The sequence below is a fragment of the Parus major genome, chromosome 2 (assembly GCF_001522545.3).
Source record: "Parus major isolate Abel chromosome 2, Parus_major1.1, whole genome shotgun sequence".
In the NCBI taxonomy this organism is placed as follows: Eukaryota; Metazoa; Chordata; class Aves; order Passeriformes; family Paridae; genus Parus; species Parus major.
In genome coordinates, this window is record NC_031769.1 from 21,278,734 (window position 1) to 21,301,472 (window position 22,739).

The 22,739-nt window shown below is 38.9% G+C and overlaps 2 protein-coding genes across 2 annotated transcripts in view; one reads left to right on the forward strand and one right to left on the reverse strand.

Moving 5' to 3' along the window:
• LOC107215556 overlaps positions 1-22,739 on the forward strand; it is a gene marked incomplete at its 5' end in the record, with an annotated part of 821,761 nt that overhangs the window by 367,681 nt on the left and 431,341 nt on the right. The gene's annotated exons all lie outside the window — the stretch shown is intronic.
• STEAP4 (STEAP4 metalloreductase) lies at positions 1,288-21,171 on the reverse strand. The gene is made up of 5 exons (XM_015615750.2): positions 21,091-21,171; positions 6,163-6,618; positions 4,251-4,778; positions 3,523-3,687; positions 1,288-2,529 (listed from the first exon to the last, which is right to left on the reverse strand). Exons 2-5 carry the CDS (start codon positions 6,616-6,618, stop codon positions 2,260-2,262), a joined length of 1,419 nt encoding a protein of 472 aa, XP_015471236.1. The 5' UTR covers positions 21,091-21,171; the 3' UTR covers positions 1,288-2,259.

The window sequence follows — 22,739 nt, forward strand, 5'->3', positions numbered from 1 at the left end:
GTAATAACATAAATCTGGAATAACTGTCACTGAGACTAGGATCTACCACCAAAATGGCAAATCTAGAGGATATTCACTCAGACTGTTGCTGCTTATTTTCTTCTGTTTTCTGTCCCTTTGTACTCATGCAAACACAATCTCTCTCTCTCTCTCTCTCTCTCTCTCTCTCGTTCTGTCTTGTTTTCTTCCTCTCATTCTGCTACTTCCATCTCTCCTCCAGGGAGCTGTAAAGAGGTGTTACAGGCATCGTCACAACAGTGTTGTTGCTTGGGCCTGTTGAGCCTATACCTGATCCCTTCTGCAATAAATGATTCTGTGGAAAATCCTTGAAGGAAGCTTGAAGTGTAGTACCACTCCCTCATGGCACAGGTCAAGAAAAACTTCTGTAAAGAATTACATCAACATATGCATATCAGTTTAGGACAAGTATAACTTATGCACCAGTGCTAGTTAGTAAGGGTTCTTGGTGCCAGAATTCTTTCTAAGAAATCTGGCTCTATCAAATGCTGATATCCCAGACTACTTTGCCATTCTTTTGGACATAAAGAACAGACTCTGGGACAGAGGATGACATGAAGAGGGGGTGGAAGCCCAGAATTAAAAAAGATTCCATTGTTGAGAAATGTTTTCAGAAGTATTGTTCAGATGGTTGTCTTTTTTTGTTTAAAAAAAAAAAAAATTATTTTATTTTATTTTATTTTATTTTATTTTAATTTTATTTTATTTTTTTGTTTAGTTTTATTTTGTTTTAATTTTATTTTGTTTTATTTTATTTTATCTTTTAAAGCTGTTTGATAATGCTAGTTTGAAAGCACAGTTAACTATACTAGATAGCATGTTTATACTTTCATGTGTGTGAGTCTTCTTTGTATGGACAGGGAGAACAGCAGAGAGGTCAAAAAGTAGGCAATTCTCTTCCTGTAAAACCAGCACATTTTGTCTTGTCTTTATTCTCCAGTCCAAAGGAGACTATTGGATCTTCTGTTTGCAGTAAGAGGAAGTCACCATCACAGTTGGGACCTGTTTTTCCCCAAAATCCTCAGCCTACATGGATGACTAAGCAAAGATCTGCTTATGTGAATGTCCAAGAAACAAAGAAAGGTGGGGGAAGACAAGTCCAGGCAACTGAACTTGAAGGCAGGATCCCATTTTGTTATTTGTTCCAAGGCCTCCCAACACCTTTGTGCAACTGAGCACACCAGCAGCTGCATCTTAGCAGAAGAGGTTCCCAAAAGGATAACAGAGCTCAACAGTGTAAAAAAAAAATAAATCTTTATTGTCTTTAAAATATGTGTATTTTCATAGAATATCTGAAATATTACATCCAATTATTTATTTTTTAAAAAATCAACAGTATTATCTTCATGAGATATGACTATGACATATAATATAACCCCTCAAATAAAAGGATTTTCATTCAGTTTCTTTTCTTACAACTCACCGCTTACACAAAAAAACACAGATAATTCTTTGCCTATACTTGGAAAGCTGAGGCTTGTAAGCACTTCTCACATCTCTGCCATTTTGATCTCTACTCTTTCCCCTTGTCCCTGAATTTCTGGTGGAGCAGTACAAGCAAAGATTCAGCAGTCCTTGACCCACACACTTTGAACATCAGGGTTCCTGTTCACAAACCAAACAAGTCTTACTCAACTATCTCTAAGGCATCAACATAGCTTTCCTTGGATCAGATATTAACGGAGGATAAACAATGCTAGGAGGTGAAGGTCTGTTCCTTGGCTAGCATCCATCATGCACCTGTTGGTGCTGGTGGCTTCTGGGGGTTAGAAAAAACAGGGAAATGTGTGGAAACTTGTGCAGGTGTGCATATGGATCTCTGTGAATGTGTGTAGGTGCACGTTGAGCTGAGTCCTGATGGGCAGGATAAGAAAGGAGCAAGCACTGTCTAACACCAAAGGTTTCTGTGGTTCTGCCTAGCTCTGGAGGAGTTTGGAACAGTAGAGGAGGGACATGGAACACCACCTACATCTCACATACCCTTCATAGGATGGAGGTTAAATAGGCAAGGGAAAATAAATAAAGCAAATGAGGGGGTCTGCACCTCTGTGAAAGCGTGCCAGGGGTGCAGAACCTCAATGGCCTCATTTGTGTTTAAACCTTATCATTGAGGTGGTTTTGTTTTATACAGAGCTGGGCCAAGTTTACACTTTCTCTCTCCCTCTCCAAATAAACGAGGCTGAAGGCCTCCTTTTGATATGCCCTCATAATATTTTTTTTTAATAATACAGTTTAGTCTAATTATACAGCGGACTTGTTGATAACGTAATTTGACTGTTCTGAGTATTTGGGTTTTCTCTCCCAGCCCTGCCGAATTTGTGTGAGAGGTTTGTCTACACAAGGAAATATCAGCACAAATTTGACAACCAGTACAGCACATGGAACAACGAGGGAGAGCATATAGATGTTTGGAAGATACCATTTGTACGCTGATGGGCTCAGGAACCATTTTCCACCATAAACCAGAGTGTGTGCAGTGCAAAAAATCAGTGCTAGATATCCCAGTTTGGACTAAAGGAGAAGGAAGAAAAAAAGAGAAGGAAAGAAATGGAGGTTAAAACAGTAAATTAAACCAGAACAAATGCAAATTTAAGGACACAGTAAAATTTGTGGCATGTGCCAGCTTGGGGACTGGAGAAAATAAACTGTTTTATATAACATAAAGGCTCTTATTATTGAAAAAAATAAATTAAAATGGATATAGATTAAATTGTTTGTTTTTTTCTCCATCCATAACCCTTATAATTTTTTCGAGCTTACACGTACTGCCTAGTAGCTGTCATATTTGTGAAAAAGCAGAGAAAATGCTGACATTCAGTGGAAAGATCCAAGTTTTTTTATGCTCTAGTGCTAATCCATCCAGAAGCATCATACTGTGCAAGTTTTTTGCCTTGATAAAACATTCATTGATAGTAATTTCCCCTTCTCTTGCTTCCCCTCCCCTCCGGCCCAGCTCCTGCAGAGGCACGGCAGCTTGCACCAAACTCCCTCCAAATGGAGAGCTGAGATTATAGTGTTACCAAGGGCAGCCTGTTTATAGTCACAGCAGTTTTTACAGTCTGCAGAAATTGCAGATTCTCTTTAGACACTTGGCATTGAGAAGATTTGAGTTATAAAGTAATTTTCAGGTCCATTTTAACTGAATTATCTTGTGAACCAAACAAAGTAGCCCAATAAAATGGCTAAATTATTTTATGACTTAGTAAAATTGTGGAATTTGATGTCAAAGTCAGCTTTCTGTTTTTCATTTAGGAGGTCACACCTTCCCAGCTTTCTCTTGCTAATGCAGTTATCTCAGTTGTACCACAAGCAGCCATCAGAGCATGTGTGGGTTTTTACAGCTGTATGGCCATGTAGGTGCTTTTTTTCACTGTATGATGGTGGATAATGCACAGATCACTTTTGGAGATACTAATGGAGGAAAGCCAGAAGTCTCTAGTAAACCTGTTGATAAGGGAAGGAGGTTTTTTCTGAAGACTTTTTTTTTAGAAATGGTCTTCTTACCTGAACGAATCTAAATTCTCGCCAGTTGACATTGTTGCTGACTGAAGGCAAGGAAGTTATTCCCAGAAGAACAAATAAAAAATATCCTAAAATTCCCAATGCCAAATAAGAGTCACTAATCCAGGCATTAGTGTTGTTGAGTGGTTCTGTTTTATTGTTCAGTGCCTGAAGAAAAGAAGACCAGGTGTATTTTAGTGATAGCAGTTTTAGCAGCAATAAGTAGAAAAAGTTTCCTTACAGGTAAGTAGGAGATAAATGTTATACATTAACTCTCTTATCATCAGAGATTTACTTTGAATGCCTGCACAAAAAGCAGGAGAAAATTATATTACATATAGGTTCCATGTAACAGTAATTGAGTTACATATTTTACTCCACTACGGACCTGTTGAAGAGAGATATGTGATCTTTTGTTATGTAAGATCAGAAAGTCATAATATATTCTGTTCTTGAAGGTATATGAAGAAATAGTGTTTACATTTTAACAGATTATTTTATTAATATTCCAACTATCTAGGAAGAAGACTGAGGCCATAAATCCCCTCAGCTCACCATAATATCATCAAAATGTGGATACATCAATGTCTAAAAGAAACACAAGCTAGGAATATTACTCTATTTTAAATGAAATGCTTCATGTCCACATGGATTTCTGAAGCTCAAGATAGATGGTAGTATTTTAACAGGGCCGGAAGAAAGGAAGACTGAGAGCAGGGTACAAAACTTACCTGGGAGATGATTGCTTTGCTGGTTCTCCAACTTGCGAAGGCGCGCATCGGAGTAACAAGAGTGAACACAACATGCAGGGAAGCAAATGCCAAGGCTATTAGTCCAAGTTGTTTCCTACACAGCATCCATTTGTCCAGCCAGTCTGGAAAGCGGCGGTATTTGGTACCTCTGTATAACTGAATAATTGCAGCAAATATACCAGGAAGATAAACCAAAGCAAGAAGGATGAGTGCCATTACAGGAAAGACCCGATTTGGAATTGTAATTGCAATAAAAAATGAAAAGTTATTTTTTTCATAAATATAAGTGTAAATTATATCAAGAGCCACACAGTAGAGGAAAAAGAATGCAGTTAGGCCTAGGGACAAGAAGAGGGGAAACTTCCACATTGGAAAGAGTTGCAGAGGATAATTTTCTATTTCCTGAGCAGCCAAGAGGGATCCCTTATCTACTGGAGTGAGACCCAGTGCGCGAACAATATTCATGACCATTTGTTTGGCTTCCACATCATCTCCACAGACAAATACCTGCAGACAAAAACAAATAGAAGTTCATTTTATACAGATTTTTGTGACTTTCTCTACTGCCATCCTTCCTGGATATAGACAGTAGGCACAAGCTTCCTAGGCTGCTTTGCTTACTGGGCTTACTGCTGACCTTAATTAATATAGGCAAAAAAGTAGCCTATGCATATGCATAGGCATAGTAGCCTATGCATTTTTGGCAAACAAGGCAAAGAACTTTGAATATGACTCTTTAAAGAAGAAGATTTTTTCAAGGGGCAAAATTTTATATCTGGATAGAACAGTGTATAACAGGATTAGTGTATGTCCTTGAGTAGAAGACTTGACACACTTTTCTGAAGTTCTGCAAGTAAGCACATGACGTTTTGGGACTCAATTGAAGCAAAATTTTCAACAGAAGTAAGAGCAAAATTTTCAGTTGCTTCTGTAGTGGTCCATAAATACTCCAGGGAAGTGAGGACAGATCTTTAAAACACAATTTCCCTGTCACAAAAGTAAATATTAGTTCTTTCCAGGTGTAGTAAAATAGTGATGGAATCATCTTTTCTGTGAATGTGTAAGACAATAGTCCTTTTGAAACTGGGAGAAAGGGGACAATTTCTGCTCTTGTTGAGATGATGAAGGTTTATAGAGCCTAGGCTTGGAAGCCCTTGGGTCTCTAGCCAAAACAATTTCTGCGGCAGTGGAGAGCAAAGTTAGCAATGGCTTGAGTAGCTGGATGATTTAATGTGTTCTACAAGAGCACTGTCCTTTGAAGTGGCAGAAAACAGGGCCATAATAAATTATTTGTCTTCAAGTAATCTGCTGCATTGCTTCCTGTGGTCTGCTCTGTGCTTGCTGGCCTGTGGTTGAGGGGCTGGTTAAAACAGTTTGCACACACTGACGTTGTGTTAAACTTAGGTGATGATGATTTAAAAAACATTAGTTTAACAACATTAAAACATTAATTTATTCACATTTCAGCATACTTCTTTTGCCCATACTCATTGCCCTATCTTATACCTTGTCTCCCTTGTTTTGCTTTCTTCATTTTATTCTTGCTTTGAAAATTCCTCCTATCTCATTTCTGTTTAACCTTACAACTCTGATGAACAGTTGATGTAACCCTTCTGATTTGGTATCTCTCTGCTATCTTGCTTCTCTTGCTTCTCTAGTGTCTCTAAACACCTCTCTGAGTTCAGAGGCAAGCTACTTATATTCCTTGTCATGCCATATTAAAAATCCAAAGTAAACTTCAGGTCACATTTAGTTTGAAATGGGAGATTATAGTGAAAATACCATCTCAACTCTGCCTAACTCCAAGTCCCAGGTGTGTTTTGTGTAGCTGATAAGAAGCCATGTGATGTTTAGCTCTGGGACAGAGGCAATCCCCGTTGCTCAGCCTTACCTGCCGGCTTGCATCCAGCGTGCCCGACTGCAAGGCCCAGGCTGAGACGGTGTTAAAGCCTTTCACGACCTTACTGCCAGGCAGCAGCTGAGCCAGGTACTCTGCGTTGGATTCAGGATACTGGTTTAATTTCAAGTTGTTACTTATGTCCACCAAGACTTTTCCACGGAGAACTTCTGCTAGTGGTATAAGAAAGTTGTAGTGCTGCCTCTGGATTGCTATAATGATGATGGCAGCTTTCTGCGCTGCCTCTGCATGGCCCAACACCTCTGCATCCTTGGGAATCAGGTTGGATATCTGGGTGCTTCGGCTTCCGTACACCACAGGGTAGCCAGACTGAATCATCTTATGCCCCAGAGCTCGTCCAAAATCTCCAGTTCCAAATATGCACACTGTCTCTCTTTTGTTAGAGGTGTTAGGAGTCAAAGCCATTATGTTGGAAGAGCTTTTAGTCATCTGTTAAAAAAAACCAACATGTAATTGGAACAAACTAAGCAAAACATCAATCTCTTGAAAATACACTCTGGGTGTACAAAATAGACATCTTAGCCTCTTCTTGTCATTTAATATGAATCCTGCAAACTCTTCTGAATGCACAGTCTCAGAAGATTTATGTACAGTTTTAAAAAAAAATCATCCTGATTATTCAGTCCTCCATCTCTTATGGCACTCTCTTTCTCATCCATTTTATGGATTTTAACATCCAGCTGAACTGTTTCAGTTTTCCTCTCTCAAAGCAAAAATAGGAAAAGACACAGGAGCATAGAGAGCAATGGTAGCACACTTTTCAGAGTAATTGCTGCTTACTTAATGCTATAGAAAAACATTGAGGAAGAGTCTGCTTCTAATCAAATTAGAACTTGGAAGATCTTTTTCAAAATACTTTAAGAAGGCTTATTGTAAAAGGTAACTATAAACCTATCTGTTGTTCTCAGTATTTCCTTAATGCAAGTAGTCAGTGCCAGTTTGTTTTATTATTGTTCTTCAATTTCCTGAAGAATGTTCCATGAAGCATTTGGACAGTGGGCTTGAATATTTCATGTTGAAAATAGATTTTTGATATTTATATATTACTCATAGTAAAATTCTCTTTGAGGTTTTATCTCTCTTCCTTTATCACTGTACCTGGCAACTTCAAAGTCTCTAATGTATTATCCATGCAATCGCAGTGTGTTTGCTCTGTACTCGCAGAGTGAGACCCATGATACAAATACAGAATCAAAAAGGTCTGTTCCATAGGTCTTGCAGTAGGTCCACACACTGTTCTCCCTTAACAAAAGGTGAACTCAGAGCAGAAAACCCAAGACATCCAACAGGAGACCCTGGTCTCAGGGTCTGTCCATCAAACAGACCTGTCTGACCCGTCTTATGGACTATCCATCAATTTGGCACTTAGAGCAACAATTTAATTTGCAGGAGCCACAATTCAAGTCTTTTACTGCCTCATAGTTAACTGTCCTAATTAGAGCTGTGGGAATAACAGGTTTTACAATTTGAAGGCAAGAAATTCATGAAATGTTTAGCTAGGATTAAAGCATCATCTTTGCTCCTGTCATTCATGAACCTTTTGCTTACATTCTTCTGTGAAACACCATTCAGAATGCTGCAATTTATACATATTGCCTTTTAAAAAAAACAAGAGGATGTTCTTCACTTTCTTTTGTACTTTTCTCTAGCCAGAACAGTTTTTGCTTTTTGAAAATCTGACATGATTTTAAATTATTTGACCCAAAACTTGCATTTGTTTGGTGAACGAAAAAATATCAAGCCTCAGCTTCCCCCTAGCTGCCATGAGTTAGGGATAAGAGCTGTGAGTCAAGGATGCAAACAGCTGTGGCCTATGCTGTAGGGTGCAACCTTTGCTAGCAAGATAGACACATAAATTCTTATTCTGAGAATCACATGTGAAGATTTTCTCTTGGACTACTACTGTATGTAGCTACATAGCCCTCAGCTGGCATCAGTGCCTGCCCAGCTGCAGTCTTGCACTGAGCTGTGGGAGCACTGGTTTAGAGAGGTGCCAAGGCAGTTGCTTCTGGTCATTAGGGAAGGTGAGGATTTGGGCAGAGAAGGGCTGAGCACCCCTGTGCTGAAGGATCTGTGTGGCTCAGACAGGTCCCACGGGAGTTAACCCTGCCTCTCTGCAGCTGGACCCCATGTACTTTGACAAGTAGTACACTGAGCATGAAAACAGATCCTCAAAGGAACCCATCTGAATGCATCTTCTGTATTTGTGTGCTATGACACTTGCATAAAATTGCAAAGTCCTTTGACATATTTGAAAATCATTCTCTGAGGGCTTTATTAATGTCCCACAAGGCTCTAATATGACTCAAGCGATGAAATTCCTTTCTGAGTATAGTCTATATTTCAAAAAGAACAGAAGGGTTGCTTATGTAATATTAATAAATGGTCCAACTCGGTACCTAATAAGACTCAACTCTCTTTCCTTAATTTTACTTTCTAACAAAGTATTCTCCTATTTAAAATAAAAAGTAAAACTTATTTGTGACATGCAATCATTCAGTTGAAAACATCTGTATTTGTCCTCAAGAAATCCTCAAGTTATTGCTGAGTGAACTGTGCAATTAATTCTCCTCTCCAAACTAAGGCTGGAAAACACCAAAACTCGGATGATATCAGGTATTTGGTAGATCAGTCAAGTTATGTTTGGATTTGGTTTATAAACTTATTTAACATAGAAATGGATCCACCAGTAATAAATAAGTCTATGAAGTACTTCCATTGTTCACTTTTACTGAACTCATTTACTAGTGAGCACTGAACTTGTTTTGCCAGGGAAGAAAAAGAGAGAGAGATGAAAATAAAAAATAATGGGAAAAATGTTTTCTTTTTTCAAAATATGCTTTCTTGAGGTGCTATCCAAGATGTAACATAGAAAGCTGCAGAGAATTAAGGTTTTCTTTAGTACATTTGGTCTAATATAGCTTAATACTATTTTTAACAAGAGAGACAATTTGCTTGAATAAATTGAGCAGAATTCACCTTTTCTTTTTAAGAGATAATAAGGATGCCCATAGCTTTTATGAAAGCACACATTATATTAGAAATAAGCTGTTCACCAATGGGCTTTTTAACAAATGAATCATATTGTAAAACTGATAGTGCATCTGTTATTTCTGAAAATTGCATGTAAGACAAGGCAAGTTTAGTTTTAAATGCCATGTCTTCTGGACCATGCCTTCTTCTAAAAAATACATTAATTAAGTTAATTTTCTCCATAGAATCCTTCTTTTTCTTCCCTTTGGCATGTCTTTGTGTCAGCTGGCTCTAACTGAACTAAAAGAAGGCTGTAGGCTTGGCAGTGAATGTCTGGAGATTAATTCAGGCAGTAAGATACGAGCATGTAGAGGGTGTATAGACACATCCTGGCACTGCTGCGTGTGTTAGAAGAAAATGCAGCATCTCATGGCAACTGTGTGGCTGTAAAGTCAAAAGAAGAAAATTGGACTCCCTGATTCATGACAGCTGTAGCTAGAATCTAAGAAGAGAGTAATTTTCTATAGAATGAGGTGTTTTATTGTGGTTTATCAGCATGAAAGATGGGAAGCAGAAATGTATCACAAGGGACACAAGGGTGTTTTGGTAACTGGGAGCTCAGCCCAAAGGCTGACACTGGGCTGTCACTCAGCAGCCAGTGGCAGTGGAGCTGTGCTCCATGCCCATGGGTTATGCTGGGTGCACTCAAAGCACCTGAGGAAAGCAGAAATACCAGCAAAGAAACATACAGTAATCATTATCTGTTCTTTTACATATATAGATGTGTATTATCTGAGAAAAAGACATAGAGATTGGTATGCATACATAATATTTTTCTTTATATCCATTCCCCTTACATTAGAGCACTAGTAATGCCTTTTGTTATTTGAAGGATAATATATGTAAACTTCTGCAGTGATTAACTGTGTCCTTTCTCCTCTGCATTGTTGTTGTATTCTTCTACACTGAGTTATCCTGTTTTAAGGGAAATAAATGGTGGTAATCTCTGAGTTTTCTTGGTCAGTAAAAATAAAAGGAGATGTTGAAAGAAAAAAAAAGAAGTCACCTGCAACACTGTCATTTTTCCTCACTGCATAAACACTAAGGGAAAGTGAACAATGGGGAAGGTACAATGTTTAGTTAAGCAGTTATATGCAAAGTCTTGATTATGTAGAAAATTGAATTATGACAGTCACATTGTTTAGCAGATGGGAAAAAGGAGAGATATCCTAGTAGAAGCAATACCACAGATGAAGTATAATGCCAAAAGTGGAAAGGTGGAGATGGGATGCATAATGGAAATATCAGAAAGATGTAACATGAAATGCAGATGGAAGATCAGTGGAATGATTCAAAAATTAGAAAGACAAGACGAAAGGAGAATGAAATAGTAATTTTACTATTTACATTTAAAAAAGGAACAAAACAAATTGCTCTGGTTGTGGTCTCAAGAGGTCCTTTTTAAGGCAGAATGAACTGTTTTTAAACCAAGTCTGACAGATGCTTGTCTAACCTGTTTATGAGTCCTGTGCTGTGGATGCTGAAGCTCCTTGCTTACTGCTTTCTTTGCCATTTTATTAGGCAAATTTTTGTATGAGCAATCTGTATTGCTTCCCCCACAGTAGGCACAGCTGTCAAAGCTGTCAATTTATCCCCCTTCTCTTTGCAGCAGCCTTTGTTGGACATGAAAGCTGTTACCATTTCACCCTTTTCTTCCAGAGATAAAACAGTCCCACATCTTTCCTGCAACTTGTGTTTCTGGGAGTGGTGATCTTTCTCAAGGCTTTCTTCTGATCTTTCTAGGCTAAACTGCTCCAACTGTTAATTAAAAGTGTGGTGCTGACTGCAGTATTCTCACAGAGACTTTACCAGATAGAAAAGGTTTGCTTTAGCTGCCTCACAATCCACATGTAATCCTGCTGTCACATTTGTCTCATTCACAGCACAGCCCATTCAATAGTCAGCTTGTGATGCATTAAGGCAATGAGTGCTTTAACAAGGGATGTGTGGCAACAGGGACCAAGATGTGGAGTGCAACACTTGGTGCTGAGCTCAGGATTTGCACACCATCCACTTGTCAGATTTCCACCTTGGACTAACTTCAGTCTAGCACTGCAGCCTGCATGCCCACGAGCAGCTGCCTGCATCTGAGTCCACCTAAAACACCTCTTCTGGCTGATCTTTTGTGGTAAGGAATATAGTTTCATATGTTCCAGGACAACTCTGCAGTGTTAAGCAAAACTTGAAAAGTGATAACCTGCTTCTACATCTGGGAGAACTGAAATACCAATGCAAATGCATCCTCTTACGGGAATCTTTAATTGGACTTCTCCCATGCCACTTGCTCCATCCTTGATTCCTGTAGTGTTTTCTGACTCAGAGCTCTGTTGTGCACTTGTCCCTGTTGAATAGTACCATATTTTTTCAAACTGTAGTTTCAATTTGTCAAAATCATTCTGGTTTCCAGCCTGTCCTCTAACTTGCTTGCAGCCCTTTTCAACTTTGTCAGATTGTCAGCTTTAATGAGTAGTGTCTATTCTGGCATCTATGCCATTTAATGAAAGGAACAGGAGTTTTGCCAGGAGAAACCCCCTGTATATCTGCAGTAAATGCAGTCTTCTATCTTGACAATGGTTAACTGAAAGACTGAAAAATGTTTCTTTTGTTAGTTCTACAGAACCCTACCTTGTATTAGTTTAATCTAAACTCCATTTTTGTAGTTTGCTTTTGAAATTTTTTTCTAACATTTACCATACTAAAAAATTTGCCCATGTCAAGTTGTATCACTTCTGTGATTCACAAGGCCTGTTATCCTTTTATAAGAAATAATGGGCTTGGTTTGGAATGACTCTTGATTAATCCATGTGCCTATCATCTGTTTCTTTATTATTTTCTATTTACTTCCTCTATTTGAGAATTGTATTTAAATGGATTATTTTAAAGGGCCATAATTCTGCACCTCCTCTTTCTTCTTACATTTAAAGATAGCTGTTATTATCTTTCCAGTCTTTCAAAACTTTACGTCTTCCACACAATTCTTGAAGATAGTTATTTACAACCATGGAAATGCTTCAGTTATCACCTGAACGATGCCAGATTAATTTCATCAGCTTCGCTGATCTCGGGTCATTTAACTCACATAAGCATGGCCTATTCTCATTCTTCTGTCATTTAGCAAGTATTTCCAGCTCTTTGCTACTGATGTAAACCCTTCTGTCATGGTTGACCCTTCCAGTGAACAAAAGCAAAATAGCCATCACAGAGTTGGCTTTCTTGGAGTCATTAGTCAATAGTTTCCCTCAGTTGAGTGGTGGACCAATTCCCATCTTGATTTTTCTGTAACAGTTTATGTTTTTAAAATATTTTTTTTTTATTCTATATGTATCTTACTAATTATATTTCTTTTTGTGCTGTGGCTTTTCAAATCATATCAATTTATTGACACAATTCTGTGCTTGTCCATAGATTTTGGTTGATGTGTGTTATTTGAATTTGAAGTTTTGAAGAACTGACAGCTCCAGCTACATGGCTCTCTTATGGTAGTCCGTGCTCTGCATTGCAATCTTTATGTCTCTGCTTTTAGCAGAGGTTCTTTAAGCAGCTGCCAATCTCCTGACCTCATTTTCTTCTCAAATTGTGCTTCTCATGTAACATCACCTTCCCACCTTCAGAATCTAGTTAGCATACTGTGCTTGTTATTCTGCTAGGGGAAAAAAATCAATTTTTGAGCACTTGATGTTTCTTGGTTGCCTGTGGTGGCTCCAAGCTGTGATAGAACCTCTGTATTTCCCCTTCTTTTTCCACAGTCTTCTACTGGGATTATATTCTTTTATCTCTTGATTCAGGGCAAAAGTTTAGAAGACAAAGTGGGATATAAGGACTATGAGAACAGAAAAGGCCAAAGAAATCTGACCTGTTGCCAAGTAAAAGAAAGGTTTATAAGTAGGTTATGGTAGGTCATGGTGTTGTCTACTGTAGGAACTAGTGCCAGGATATACAACACTGGTCCATTTATGCTTCTCCTTTTTACCTTTTTTTTTTTTAACCTCACTGTAAGCATCTTAATCTCAAAAGTGAACATAAGGATTATACACACAACAAATATTATGGGATTTTAACTTAAAAATTGATGGGTCAAAGGCCTTATTTTTATGTAAAATAATTATTTTTACTTCTATTTCCATGTAAATAACAGCAAGCATTCATATTTACTCTATGCAAATAATAAAGAGTGGTGGGGGTGGGCATGGTCTTTCTTGGGTAGCTTGCCATTGCTCTAGTACAGCATTCTGGAGGCAAATAGAAGTCCTGACATAATACATCTTGCTCATTATATAGCATGCTGAGTGCAGATTCTTATATATGGATTCATATATGGTTATACAGAAGTCATGACAGCAGTACTGACTGCATATTCCAGCGATTCTTTGCAGTAGAATATGGGTATGAAATCTGTTTTCTAGGTTCATCTTGTTTTTTCATATTTCAAAAGGGTTATTCTTCTATAATGATGGAGAGACACTTGGATTTACAGTTGGGAGTTTATTAAATTGAGTCCATTGCAAAGATGAACTCTAATAGCACCTTGGTGCATGGAGAAGGTAATTCTTCGCTTGAGTTCACCAACCTGTGATATTTAACTCTCTTGTGCAGTAGTGAACCTTGGGCATCTGGGATAAGCAGCTTGGGTTCAGACTATGCCCTCATTTTGCTGGGCTACTGTGAGCTGATCTTGCATTGGCATTTAATGTTGAAATGGTGAAAATAAACCCTTTTCTCATGTCCTGCAGACCTTCCTCATACCTGTTTGAACAGACCAAGCAGGCTCAGTCAGGTTTGCTCTCCCACTGTGTCTGTGCACACCTGATCCCTCCCTACCTGATAAACACACACCCTGCTCAAGCACGGTTGAGCACTCCTGGCAGCCATGGTGCTTTGACACCATCCCAATGACATGTACTTATGCTGGTGGCAATAAAGGGCACTGCCTATGACCAAAGGTGCCAAAGGCAGTGGACATGGCCAGGATTATTATTTTTTTAATATCAGGCCTCTGTTTCTCATTGTTTCCTTTAAATTCTATGTACCTGTGGGCAGGCATGGTGAACGTGAACCAAATAAGTAAAGGGGTACATATGTGTTTATTTGGATTTATACTTTCTTGGATAATTCTTAGTTTGCCATACTGTCAAGTTCTCCAAAGTTAAACACTTTCTTTCTCAAATAGAATTAATTCTCATTATTGTCTTAAATGTTTACTGCATGTACTAGCAAGCAGAAGTCATCCCCAGCTGCAGGGTATTTTTGGTAAATAAGACTCCTGCTTTGTCATGTAATCTATGATCCATAGGTGTATACTAGATAAAAATGCCCTAATACAGTAAAATTACACATAGTAGCCCATTAAATATAGTACAAAAAGAGAGAAATTATTACTTTTTTCCTTGCATAAGTAGTACCGCATCTTTGGAATACTTTATGAAGTATTCCACACATGCTTAATATACAGTAATCCTGTTGTAACGTGGAAAACAGGTGAAATGAAATTTAGAAGTTCTCCTCAGAAAGACAGACACACTACTCTGAGGAAGTTCCATTTACTTAAAATTTATTTTTACTATTCCCACATAGAGAAAGAACACACTCTATTAAAACACTGTTTCTTATAAGCTGACAACTGTGGAACCAAATCTGTCCTAAATTACAAATTGTGTTTTCTGTTTCTTGATACACCTAAAACTAAAAGGCATGTGGCTAAACTACTGTCCCATGATTAATCCAGTATTTAAACATATAAAGAAAATAGTAGAATAGCTCCAAAAAACCTATCACAACAAATTATGCATGTGCTTTCATTTTCAAGAAAATGAATATCTGCTGTTCTTCTCAGCAGAAAATCCTGGGCTCCAAGTTTTGACAAAGCTGATAAAAAATAATTTTTTGAGACAATAAATCCTCCTATGGAGGACATTGCATTTCCCGCATCTTCACTTTTTATCAGGAGTACACTAAAGCTGCCTGGAGGCTCTTCAAATAGATGAAATATAGTCCTAAATAGATGTGCTTAATGTTGTCTAAATCATAGCAAAATACTGAGAGGGCTGGAAATCTCACCGCCTCCAGCTGCTCCCATAAACATGTAATACACAGCTATAACTTGAGTAATTTCCTCAGTCTCTTCAGGGCTGTTGTTCTAATTTGAGGTTTGTAGGTATTCAGCTTTAATCCGGCCTATTCAACTGCAAGAAGAATGAAAATATTTCCTAAAACACGTGAAGGAGAGCAAGTGTGAGGGAGAGAGAGAGAGCTGCCTACAGTGCAGGGCACGGGGTTTATCCCAGCTGGCCCAGGAGATGTTCTGAGGCCTTGAAAGCCATGGTTGCAGATCCACCAGGCATGGAGAGGCACCTCTTGCATTCCTGCCGAGTCGTTCCCTCACTGTGAAGCTATTCTCTTGAGCATCTTTTATCTGCCATTTAGAGACAGTAACAAGTAGCTGTATCTCACAGAGAAACAACACTAGAAATAATGAAGCCTGGCTTCCTAGTGGTTTGTGTTTCTTGGCTGATTACGGGCGCTGATTGAAACTGTTTCTAATCACAGAAGATGACTCCTATAACGTTTCTTGTAGTTGATTTTAGGTTATTTCAGATGTATATAGTCACATTATAGTCTTTCATTTTTCAGGACTCTTCTGTGGGGTCTTCAGCTGCCCCCTTTCATGCAACATAAGAAGTGAGCACTATGGCCTCCTGGTATATTTGAGATCATCACTAAAAAAATGATTGAGGAACACACATAGATATGAGACACTCACATGCATCTGCACAACTGAGAGGATTTTACTTCCTACAGGAATCAAGCTAAAGTAATGGACACCCTAAAAATTAGTGAAGTACACACAGCCAAATGCCGGTCTGTAGCACCAAAAGAGAAGGAAGTGAGTGAAGCAGTTACAACTCAGCCTCGTTTGGTCCCTTGAAAGTAATGGAGAATGAGGCAGAGGATGTTATTTGGGAGACTTTTACTGACAGCCATCAGTGCCTTGCAGTGAGACTGGAATTAGCTGAAATTACACCAGCAACGTACCAAAACCAGGCCTTCCAAACACTAAAAATGTAACAGTTTGTGCCAAATATTTATTATGAGCTCTAGGAGAGCGTGAAAAGCCTGACTCTCTTCCCATTTACACTGATGAATTCTTGGTTTGCAGTTCTCTTGCATTTGAACCGGGTTGCACAAGTGGGGAAATGAAGCCCAGTTGTTTTGTTGCTCCTTTCACAAAAGAAGGGGCAAGGTGGCTGCAGTGGTGCAGTGACAATGTTCTTGACTGCCTCATGTGCTTAGAAATCCAAGAAGTGAGAATGTGATGAAAGATTTAAGGAAACAGAGCACAGATATGAAGTTTTCTTGCCAAAACAAATAAATGTGGATTTGCAACATTTCTAGAATGGGGCCAAGCAGATTTTACAGAAAGTTCATTAATCTATGTTTAAAGACATATGATTGGACAATCCAGCAGTGGATAACTTCTTCGGTTCCCTCTCTCACTTGATACATACTAATTGTATTTACTTGCTCCCTTTGGTTTCCTTTCTTTATTTTATGTGGACTTGAACATTTTCCTCTCTTGCTTGACTGAATTTGAGTGGCATCTTTTGAGACATGCCTGCCTCAAGGTCAAAATGAGCACTGATATTTTTCAGAAGAAATTATTCCTCAAAAAAACCCAACAAAACCAAACCCAAAAACCACCCCACCTAAAAAAAGAAAACAAAACCACCCCCAAACAAAAGAGGAAAAAAAATTAAAAAAGAGAGTGAGATAGATATTTTTATATGCTGTTGCATTTTTCAACAAGGAAAAATTCTTATCAGGCAGTCTTTTAAATTCATCTCAAGATGGAAGAAGTTCCCCTTCTTACTGAGCCAATGATTTCAAAACTCTTTAAGCAATAACCTTAAGTTACAGGCTTTGAAAATTAATTGCTGAGAAGCCTGCATTTAGAAACATGCTTTTAAAATAGAAAAACAAACCCCAGTGATGGGATTAGTAAAAAAATGGACTCAGGGCAGCATCCTATGCTGAGAAAAGAAAAAATCTAGGATTTGGGTGTTTTTTTTTCGTATGTTTTTTGACCAAAGTCTCCTTTGAGTTCAGTCCAGATTTTGCAGGTGCCCAAGCTGCTGCTGGTGATTCCAGCCTGGCAAGCAGGGATGGGTGTGCAGAGCAGTGAGTCATTAGCTCTCTCCCAGCCCAGTTGTTGGTACAAATGACACCTCTCTGCCAGAGTACTGCCTTGAGGCACTGCTCTTGGGGCTCAGCACTGCCACCAACTTGCTTACAGGGCAGCCAGAGTTACCCTGTGCACGAGGGACAGGAAACCTTACAAAACATCTCTTACATCTCTTCCCTGCCACCTGTGCCCTCTTACAAAGGGGCTGTGGCCTTCATAGAGAACTCACTCTGATTTCAGTCTTCTGCTTGCTCCTGGGTCTCAGTCAAGGTCACTGCTCCTAGCCCTGTGAAGTACATGGGGTCGAGGCAGAAGTGACTCTTGGTTCTGCATGTCAAGACCATGCAATAAGCAAAAAAGGGGTGAAGGAAAAAGTGAATATTTTAAACAGAGACAAATGAAAATCTTTTTACTAAACTTAGCTGAAGAGCAAAGAAGAGGGTGCCAGGAGGTATGCAACAAAGTGACATGCTGCTTTTGTAATTGCCTAATTGGACAAAATAATTCCCTCCTGCAGGGTGACCCTCTCTTGCATCTCCAGCAAGGAAGTGCAAAACTGAGTTTTCTGAATAAACCTGTTGTCTTTATTGAATTACCATTTGATGCTATTATGATTATTGCATAATTATCCACTTGTTGTGAGTACTCATGTCTTTTTACATATTTCCTGCTCTCACAGTCATCATAGCATGGGACCACCCCAGAGTAATCATTTGTCAAACTATCCTCTGCTTTAATGATGCCAGAAAGTGTTTTGCTCTGGCAATCAACTTCTCCACTTAATTTCTTAGCACTTAAGGCTTGTTTATCTACAGGCCTCCAGAAACTTACATAGTTGGCATCACTAAAGGTGACAGGAACAGTAAAACACTTTGATCCCCGTCCTCAGGTGCTGTAACTTGTCTGAATTGGATGGCTAAGCCTTTTTGCCATTGATCAAGCAGTTTGTTGCAGATTATTATAATTAAGTACCTTTGAAGTGCCAAGTTATATGAAGCTCTGGAGAAGTTCAGGTTTCAGAGCTCAAATAAAATTTATTAATATTTTCATTTTTTAGGGATATCATGCTGTTTATGGAAGTGGTTTTTCTGCACATTCTTATTTGTTCTGGTGGGACTGATCCACTTGGGAAAAGCACATGTAGGGAAGTCATCCATAGCTAAGAACCTGTCCTCACTCCTGATTTAAGCCTAACCTCATGTTTTCAAAAGACATGGGAACTGCACGTCCCAGTGGAAGGTTAGACTCAGCCTTGAGGCTGAACCAGGCTGATCTGTGTCTCTCTGCCAGTGCCACAAACAAGGCAGCTCAGCCAAGCATCAGAAGAGCAGTCCCAAGCCAGGCACCCTGAGCTTGTCTCCAGCATAGTGCCACCACCAAAGTTAGGGCATTTCCCTGGTAACCCCACCCAAGAGACAGCACCTCAACAGTTCAGTAAAGTGAAAAAAATAGCTGAAAGTCACCTTTGTGATTGTGCATCCAGGGCCGAGGTCAGGAGTCACTATGAAGTTGGGAGGAAGCTTTGTCAGTCCTCTAAGGAATGCCTGTGCTGGCAGCTATTCCCTTTTTCCAAGAAGCATTGGTATAACCAGTGCTTCCCCCAGCACCCTGCCCAGACCTCCACAGCTGGGGGGACACCAGGACATTTGGGACAGCGCCTATTTCTCACAGCCCTGCCTGCAAACATCAAGTAAGTGAATTAAATGAATACTTTATTGACAGCAGTCTCACATAGGGGAGTACGTGTTGGGGAAATTTTAAAAAAGAAGAGAGTGTCTGGTTCTAAACAGTGATATCAAAAGAGAAAAAAAACCCAACAGTATTTTGTTTTAGAGCATGTAGGGACAAAAAGCTTCCCATATTTGAACTGCAATAAGCATGCAAATGTTACATTTAAATACCTGTCCCTACCTTTTCTTCCCAAAATCCAGCTCTTGAACACCAAAGTCAATATACATTAAAATCTGCATAGAATAAAAATAAAGTCAAAATGCCAATGCCTCTAAAATGTCCCACAGAAAATAAGATATTGGAAATGTTGTAGTTCTACTCTGCTAGTTTAGCAACCAAGATGAGAAAAGAATAAATGTTAGCTTAAATCTTGAAGTTACCAAATAAAGGGGCTTAAATAAAAATAGACTGGGGAGCACTGAAAGAGACTTTAAAATATGTAGATTTTAATTACCCTACCTGAAAGTCTCAGTTGCTGTCTGTATTTTTGAGAGACTGGGTTTATAGGGAACACCCAATGCCCACACTGATGGGGTTTTTACTTTGGAGTAGCTCTGGTCTGGTCATGTGAGCTTAATTGCAATTAGCTGTGAGATTGTTTTGTTTCACCCATGAGCAGTCAAGATTGCATGTCCCCAGCTGCTCTGCAATGTGAGACACAGAATGATACATGTGGAGGGCAGCAAATTCATTCCTAAGTGAGCTCCTGCTCTGAAACCAACTGCTAATGTAGGCTACAGACTTTGTTAATAATTTCTTAAGACAAAGTAGACCCTTCATCTGATTATTATTTCTGCCTGTAACTAGGAGAAGTAATTTAAAAACATACCATCTGCCTAAAAATGTACAAATATGAAAAGTGCTTAATATATTTTTATGACAAAGTTCCAATGTGGAGGAAGAAAACACAGTAATGCTTGATTTCTCAATGACTATTGCAATATTTTGGAATCTAGTTACAGTGCTACTTCATGCTAGTCTAAATTATTGCTATTAACAAATCTAGGAGCTTCAGAAAGGCCACACCTAAAAAAGAATTTTTATCTTCCACTAATTGCATCATTTCATGAAGTCTTAACAGACTTGAAAAATTGGCCTACAGTCTGAGTGACAGTTTGTGTTACAGATTTAGAGGGGATATGAAATTTTCCTATATCAAAGCTGAAGAACAGTTCTGACAGCTGCAAATGTTCTCTGAATTAATAATGTGGAGCTGGTATAAGACAATATTTAAGAAAAATCCATTTCTTTCTGCAGCATTGAGGACCCTTGTTTATAAAATATTAAACAGGATTAAATTTGGTATGCTGCTTGAATGGGAAGAGAAAACTTGAAATCCACATATAAATATGAATTTAAATATAAGAAATAAATATAAATTTAAATATAAGAAGTATAAAGAATCATTAGTTCCAACTTTTATTACTGATAACTTATAATTTGGGGTAAAACAACACCCTGGCCTTGCTGCTAAAATTCAAACCAATATTTTGGTTCTGGCATAGGAAAGAAAATCCATTTTCTAGCTTTGTTATTTAAACCCCACTGACCAGCCCTTATTTGCAGAAGCTTTCTTCACTTTAACTATAACAAACACCTCTGGAAGATTAAATAAGCTTGTTATCTGCTATGTAAGGTGTCTGAATATTAATTGAAAAATCTCTAGTTCTGGTTTGTCCTGGCTTAACAGATAAAATTTCTTTCCTATTTCTCAATGCTTCCTGACATCAGGTCTTAGTTAAAAATTGGTTTTATAATGTCAATAAAAGCCCAGGAGACATGGCCTGGCTTTGTGGTTTTTTTGTCTAGCAGAGAGAAAGGCTGGGCTAAAATTTCATCAGGAGACTTAAAGTTTTAACCTCACACCCACCTAAATTTCTCAAGTTAACAGTTTAGCCATTTTGTTCCCCATTCTCACCTGCAGAAATGAGAGAAACCTGTGACATCTGTGTAAAACTCACCTGTGCACTCAACCTGCTGCAGTCCCCCCAAGCAAGCCAGTGCTTTCCCAGCTGGTGAGATGCTGCAGGTGGACCAAGGGAAACCTCAGGAGCTGCAGAGAGGTCCTGCTGCCTGCAGCAGACACAGAAACGTGAGATCCCAGCTGGTATTTATCTAGTGGAAGCCAGGGTGAGTGTACAGGGCAGGAATATGTGAGGGGATGTTGCAAGCCTTTGTTGTCTGCGCGGGATGAAAGGACTTCCCGTCAAAGTCTCAGGGAAAGTCCCAGCTCTTGTATTTACAGTGAGATGAAGCTGTGGTTGCTTCTGTCATGCTGGCACTGATTTGCCCCTTGGCTGTTGGCCAGAGCTAAGGTTTGGCTGCCTCTCCCCACTCTTATAAGACTAACCAGAATTGCATTAGTCAGAAATGTTGTAGAAGCACAACAGCAAATATTTGCCTGGAAGGAAAGTTGCTTTTTTGTCTTGGCTCTCCTGTGCCATTCCACCTGTAGGTAAAGATGGTAAGATTGCCACATCTAGATGAAAGGAATTTGGCATGGGGATGGTTGAAAGTAGTTGATCTCTGAAACTCTCTGGGTATCCTTGGTAAGTGCAGTTATCCTGTGGTGCCAGAGTCTGTGATGGGTAAGTGTTGAGAAATGAGTCTTTTGGGGACAAGCCACTGTGTAGATGCACGTGTTGTGGTGTTAGGTATCTGTTTGAAATGGGATGTAATCCAGATCAGATTACTTGAGTATCACTGACCTAGATCATAATCCAGATAAGAATAAGGGGCTAAGAGAGTCCCACTAGCAGTGAAATTTTGTAAGTTTGAAAAATGACTTGAAGGCAGGTTTAAATACTATAGCACTCTAGACTTGCAAGCAATGTTTAACAATAAAGGGGAAGATAGTAAAACAAAAATACTTTTACACAATCTTGACTTTGGGAGATTTAGTGGAAACTAATTAGGAAAACACACTAAGACGGAAGAGTCACAGAATATATAAAACACAGAGGTAATTTCTAAAAACAGAAAAAAAGACAATAAGAAGTTTCATTCAGAACAATCTGTGACTGCACTAGGGCTGAAGAAAGTATATTTGAGAGCTTGAATTCTAGAAAAGAGATCAGGTTGTGTTTGAGATTTAGAACTGGAATAGCTTGTGTCACCAGTACACTGTGATAAAAAGTGCAGTGTGGTGCCTGAACCATTGGAAGAGATCCAGGAACCAAAAAAGATGATATCCATTTGAAAGAGCTTGGAAGATTCAACAAGTGCAACGTGTATGAGCTGCTCAGAATGTCCATGGAGGCAGTGGATGTGTCTGGGGATAACCAGCGTAGTATTCATTTTCAAGTAACCCTCAAAGGAAGATGCTGCCAAGAATTGTGTTTTACACTTAAATTAAAGGGAATGGAGAGGAAGATAGTTTACTTGCGGAGTTTAAAAGCACAAGCCAAAGCCCACAGAAGATATGAGAAATACATGTCCAAATTCATAATAGATGGGAAAAAGGACAAGTGCTATGCAATGCACTTCATGCTCTAAGTGTTGAGTTGCTGTGTAATAACACGAGCACAAAAATCTGAAAATAATTTGAAGCTGTTCTCCAGCGGATAAATACCTTGTGAATACTAAAAAAACCAGGAAAGCATTGCATTGT